Raw genomic sequence first — 5874 nt, 5'->3', positions numbered from 1 at the left:
TAAGGACTAGGCTCTTCATCACGAGTCCCAGTTTGACTCCAACATCCCTCATATTATTACACAAGCAAAGTACACTTAAATAACTTACAGAAAGCACAGAACTCCCGCATAGAGAACATGCACATAAACTCCACTCGCACAAGGAAACCAGGATCGAACCCGAGGTCCTGGGGCGACGAGGTGACAGTGCTACCCACTATCACAAACATGCAAGGTTAAAAGGTTCTGTACACATTGTGACCCAAAAATTGCCAAATGCAGCCTTGACCAGCCTTCCCCTTGACCTACCCATCGATACAGAAATCGATGATTTCATCACTCATCTCTGATCCAGAGGTTCCCCTTGTTGAAATTTTTTGAAAATATTATACTCTGGATCAGAGGTGAGCAATGTGATCAAAAGGCTGGTCAAGGCTGCATTTTGTCAGTGCAGTTTTTGTAACGTGATCTAAGGGTGTCAGTCTTTGGATCCCTTATGACCCAAGTGAAAACGGAGCGCTGATTTTTTTTTAATGACTCAAGGGAAAAAAAATGCAGGATGTCCAGTAAAAAAAGAAAACATGTTTCTGGTAATTATTTTTGCTTTAACCTCCATTTCATAAACCATTAAATTTAAGTTCAAGTTCAGCCTTTATTCGTCACACATACATTACTACACAGGGAAATTCTTTATTCTTCGCATATCCCAGCTTCTTGTTAGTAGGCAGGGGTCAGAGCGCAGGATCAGCCATTTTACGGCCCCCCTGGAGCAGGCAGGGTTAAGGGCTCAAGGGCCCAACAGCGACAACCTGGCGGAGCTGGGGCTCAAACCGCCTATCCTCTGATCCACAACCAAGAGCCTGAACACACTGAGCCACGACTGGCTAAGATGATGGATGAAAGTGGAGGGCAGAACATGCTTTTTAACATTTACGCAGCGCACATGGAGACCCCAATGGTGTTTAGGGATTTTGTAATAGAATTCCCCCCCCCCCTCCCCCCGACCTTCTTCCTGCAAGGATTTTTTTCCTGTTAACTGTGCTAGGAACCCTATTAATGTTGACAGCTGTGCTCCTGGCAATTCTTCATCCTACAGTATTACCTTCAGTTCTCTAGATTTTTTTTTTTATTTAGGTAAAAAGTACTGCATACTTACTGCTCACTTTCTACATCTCCCATTATACACAACACTCTTGATTTGAATTATGATTTGGCAAAAACCTTAAAGAAGTTCATGACAACCACATTCAGCATTTAAAAAAATATTTATTGAAACTTGTGTAAAAAAATAACTCCCTAAACAATTTACAATCACTAAATCAAATAAAAATCCAAGCTGCAGTCATGCAACTAGAGGTGAAACTCTGAACATGTAGACGTTTGCAATACACAATGACATTCGTCTAAGGATGCACAGCAGACAATTAAATTAAAAAGAAAGAAAAAAAAATAAAAAAATCAGTAGACTTTTCAGTACTCCTTGCATCAGACAATGGAAGTGCTTGTAAAGTATATTTACATTATGTACAAGTCTGCTTAAAACAGCTCTTAAATACAGTAAAATAAATTTAAATAGGTGGTGGACCCTTCAGTGTGGAATGACAAATGTCAAACAAAAACTGTTTTTCTATAAATAAATAAATAATTCCACTTAGATTTCGTTTTTTCAAGAAAAACATTCAAATAAATATTACCTACACAGGCCTTGTCTTGGAATTTAGAGTCATAAGACCATTAAATATTTACAGTATTGACAAAAGAAAAATGTAGTTCTCATGTTGTAGTTGCATTGCTGTGTGCGTCTATATTGACAAGTGGTAGTTGTGTTGAGAGTTACTGAGTCAGGATATATGAGAGAGAGTGACAGCGAGCAAGAGAGAAATAGTAAGAGGTACAGAGGTGTAGGACGGTCATTCTGCACAGGTTATTTGAGGTCATTTTGGTAACTCTCTGCGTAGCGCAGATGAGATGGAAGCAAGAAAATTGTGACATCTGGATAAGGAGCAGTGGTACAGTGGCTATTACTCAATTCAAGTATATATTTCCGACACTCACACACACAAGGCACTAAATGAGAGCTTGTATCCTCCACTGTGGAGGGTTCTCTCAGTCCGTTCACAGGCATGCCTTTACTCCAGCATCGCACGAACCGCTTCAAGTTTGCAAAGGTCGCACCTTACGCGGCGGGTTGCCCTTCCTGGGCCGGACTCTGTTTTCAGGAGCGAGATGTCGAACATCCCGAACCTCCCCGGCTCACCCATAAACAGCTGCCTTTTGTTTAAACCAAATTAAAACAAACATTTTTCAACGTTCGTTTCCTGCGCTGCTTAGTTCAGAGGGTGGCCATTGGCTCTCAGCTGGGTGATGTAGTGTTGAGTCACTGGGTACTGAGTCACTTGCACACTGTGACTGCCTCGTGGCTCAAACTGTGCAGCCGGATCTCTGTGGTGTCTGTAGGGGGCGTTGATGTGCTCTGCATCCAGGGGTGGTTGATAATGTCCTCGAAAGATGGACGCTCGGCAGGACGCAGAGACAAACACCATTTGATGAGCTGCTGGCATTCTGCAAAGAGGGGAGGGGGGAAAAAAAGCGTGAGTGACTTGTATGATATATACCAAAAGTCACATTATGTCTGGTTTTATAGCTTTTAATTACTTGTAGTCTATTGCACTGTCTTATCATACATGTTTCAAGAATTAAATTTAATGCTTAATCCCAAGTAGAATACAAAAATTAATAAATAAATAAAATCTTAATCCGTGAGCCTTACCAGCTGAGATGCGACGCCTAAAGAGCACTTGACCTCGCACGATTTCTTCATCCTGCTCAAATGGGATGTCTCCACACACCATGTCATACAGGAGAATTCCCAGAGACCAAACAGTCGCTGACCTTCCGTGGTACCGGTGGTATTTGATCCATTCTGGAGGGCTGTACACACGTGTACCTGCATGTGAGAAAGAGAAGAAACAAAAAATTTATTTAATCTCTAACTCAAACAATTACATTTGGGTTAGTTCGATGCAAGAGGCATGTTCACCCTTCTGTTTTGTTTGCAAAGAGCAAACACTAATAATAGTAAAAAAAAAAAAAAAAAGGGAGAGGTGGGGCTCAGAGCAGGAAGTGTGCTTAGGCGGCTGTGTTTACAAAACATTACTACTGCACGCGAAGCCAGGTGAACCTACGCAGTCACGTGCCGTGTGCACGAGGCGGGGCGGGAAAACCGGTTGCCACGTGACTTGTGTTTACAAACTTTGAGTTGTAGCGACGCCGCGTGTCGCCAAAAGGGGGCGCTGGGTACTATGAACATAATACAACTAGACTCGGTGTATTTATGACTGGAAAAAAACGTGACTTCGCAGCGTCTGACCTCCTCGTGCTGAATCCTGTTCAAGAGCTGAAGGTCACCATGGCCTCATGCATACTTACCCCCCCCCCACTTCTCTCTCCAAGATGCACACACACATTTAATAAAAATGTGCGTTGCATTAAAACAATGCTCTTACCGTCGAAGTCGGTGTACACGGTGTCCTTGAGCAGCGCTCCCGAGCCGAAGTCGATGAGTTTGAGCTCGCCGGTGCGCAGGTCGATCAGAATGTTCTCGTCCTTGATGTCGCGGTGCACGACGCCGCTCGAGTGGCAGTGACGCACTGCCTCGAGCACCTGGCGGAAAAAGCCGCGCGCGAGCTCCTCGGGCAGCGCGCCTTTCTCCGTGATGAAGTCGAACAGGTCCTTCACGGCTTCCGGACGCTCCATGACGATGATGAAGGCGTCAGGGCGCTCGTACCAGTCTAGCATCTTGATCACGCCGCGAAAGCCGGTGCCCACTTTTTTCAGCAGGACGATCTCCATGGGCACGCGCGCTCCGTTGGGCTGTAATTTAATAGAATAACATATTAACGTTAACAACAAAAAAAAAAAACACAACGACAAGTATTTTCATTATTTATGAAATATATTTTTTAAAAATTGCATTATTATTATTATGACTCACCAGTTCTCCCCATTCGGTCACGCGCTCCTTAGCAACATGCTTGATAGCAACCTGAATTTAAAAACAAACCGTTACAGGTTAGCCGTTAAAGTTTAAACGACATATGTTTTTTTTTTATTCTTATTTTATATTATAACACTACACATATAAAGTGACTAATAAATCAGAACCGTACGTACCGGGGCTCCGTCAGCTATCCGCAGGCCGGCGTACACGGTCCCGAACCCGCCGCTTCCCAACACAGAGCCGACCTGATAAACCTTCTCAAACGGCTCCTTCTCCTTCACTGAAATCACAAACAGCAACATATCTCATTTAAAAGAGAGGCAAAAATCGTGTATAGCCATATAGTGTAAAACAATCAGTCACATCCACGTTTTTTTTCCTTTCCACCCCTCGTCTTTAGCTTAAATGCTAATCATCATAATGTCCGCAATGGCTCGCGCGCCATAAGGGGGGAGAGACAGAGATTGAGAACCACAACACAACGCGTCCTCTAACCTTGGTGCACTTGGAGCTGGATCTTCGCAGGCATGTCGACGGCTGAAATGTGCGCGAACGTGTTCAGCTTGGACAGGAGCATTGTAGAAATCCGTAGAAAGGTAAATAGTCACAGAAAAAATATTCCACAAAACAATCGTGAGGATCCTCCACCGGAGATTAGGAATGGACGCCGCCGGAGTAGGAGTAGGAATTCCACGCTGTTGTCGGAGGTGGTCGAAATAAAAAGCCGGTTTTAAAAAATAAAGGAGATTTATGGCTCGGATATAAAACCTGAAACTGAATATAAAATAAACAAGCTATTTGTATTAAAGGAATTTAATATAATAATATAACCGTGCCTGTGTACTCTCTTCGCGGCGACAGACAGACACACAAACCCGGCTTTCTGAAAGCGTAAGGGCGGGGCGCGAGTCTCTTTATACACATAGTAGCGAGCGTAGGCTTGGCGTCACGCGTGGCTCCGCCCACCGGCGCCGCTCGACCAATAAGTACAAGGTTCCCCATTGTACGCTCACGTCAATCAAATATGAAAATAAACGAAAAAACGTAGGCCGGCGAGACGACGTGGCGGGAATCAAAACGCGCCAAAACGCGTTCACCTCGTGGTCAGGCGGAGACAAGAGACAAAACTTTGTGCCACCACCCCCCCCCTCCCAAAACAAAAGAGTGATGGCATCAACAAAGTTTTATCTACTGGGTCAAAGTTATAGAGTTTAATCTGTGAGGACAAAAGTAAGAACTGCTAAATGCTTTTGTTTTCTTTTATAAACTACAGATGAGGCTTAAAAAGATTTTATATTATACTAGAATTTAATTAGCATCTCGCACGATTAAGAACATACAGACTACTAATTATAGAGAACTAGAAAGAAAGAGATAAGAAATTTAGTTCTATCTATTTATCTAGCATCAATCTTTATTTGTATCACTTTAAAGCTTTTAATCATTTAAATAATATCTGTTAAGGTAAGCTCAGTTTTATCCAGAAAGATTAAATATAGGTTTACAACCCTTACTTCTGCCTATTGCAGTCTGTTGTTTTAGCAGCACTCAAACGTTCGGTGAGGAACGCCTGTGACACGCTTACAGTGTGACATAAACGTTGATGATGACACTGCCTACTGTTACATCTGTGCAGAACGTCTGTGACAAGCCTGTGATGGAACGAACTGTGCAAATACATTTACTGTATATACATACAGTATGTACACACACACATATACACACACACACACATTGATGCCCTCGAATTACATTTACCATACATTACACAATTTTAAAATATCCTAAGCTGTTACAATAATGTACAGCTTACTAGTCATACAGCATGTGAGGCAATGACAACATATGGATAAAAAGTCTGAGCCCTTGTTGCTGCCTGCATCATTGCAGACATC

At 42.9% G+C, this 5874-nt stretch overlaps 1 protein-coding gene across 1 annotated transcript; it reads right to left on the bottom strand.

The window, feature by feature from the left end:
* Positions 1 to 1225: 1225 nt before the first annotated feature.
* pim1 (Pim-1 proto-oncogene, serine/threonine kinase) lies at positions 1226 to 4876 on the bottom strand. The gene is made up of 6 exons (XM_053504566.1): positions 4475 to 4876; positions 4153 to 4259; positions 3974 to 4024; positions 3486 to 3852; positions 2750 to 2926; positions 1226 to 2541 (listed from the first exon to the last, which is right to left on the bottom strand). The coding sequence occupies exons 1-6, from the start codon at positions 4554 to 4556 to the stop codon at positions 2372 to 2374; spliced, it is 954 nt and encodes a 317-aa protein (XP_053360541.1). The 5' UTR covers positions 4557 to 4876; the 3' UTR covers positions 1226 to 2371.
* Between the last annotated feature and the right edge of the window lie 998 nt (positions 4877 to 5874).

Source organism: Clarias gariepinus, chromosome 9 (assembly GCF_024256425.1).
Source record: "Clarias gariepinus isolate MV-2021 ecotype Netherlands chromosome 9, CGAR_prim_01v2, whole genome shotgun sequence".
In the NCBI taxonomy this organism is placed as follows: Eukaryota; Metazoa; Chordata; class Actinopteri; order Siluriformes; family Clariidae; genus Clarias; species Clarias gariepinus.
This window is presented reverse-complemented; position numbering and strand designations above follow the sequence as displayed.

Coding starts and splice junctions, on each gene's coding strand:
- pim1 (XM_053504566.1), bottom strand. CDS start 4,556: ATGCTCCTGTCCAAGCTGAACACGTTCGCGCACATTTCAGCCGTCGAC. Junction 4,260..4,474: donor CCAGCTCCAAGTGCACCAAG/GTTAGAGGACGC, acceptor TTGTGATTTCAG/TGAAGGAGAAGGAGCCGTTT. Junction 2,927..3,485: donor CGTGTACACCGACTTCGACG/GTAAGAGCATTG, acceptor TCTCACATGCAG/GTACACGTGTGTACAGCCCT.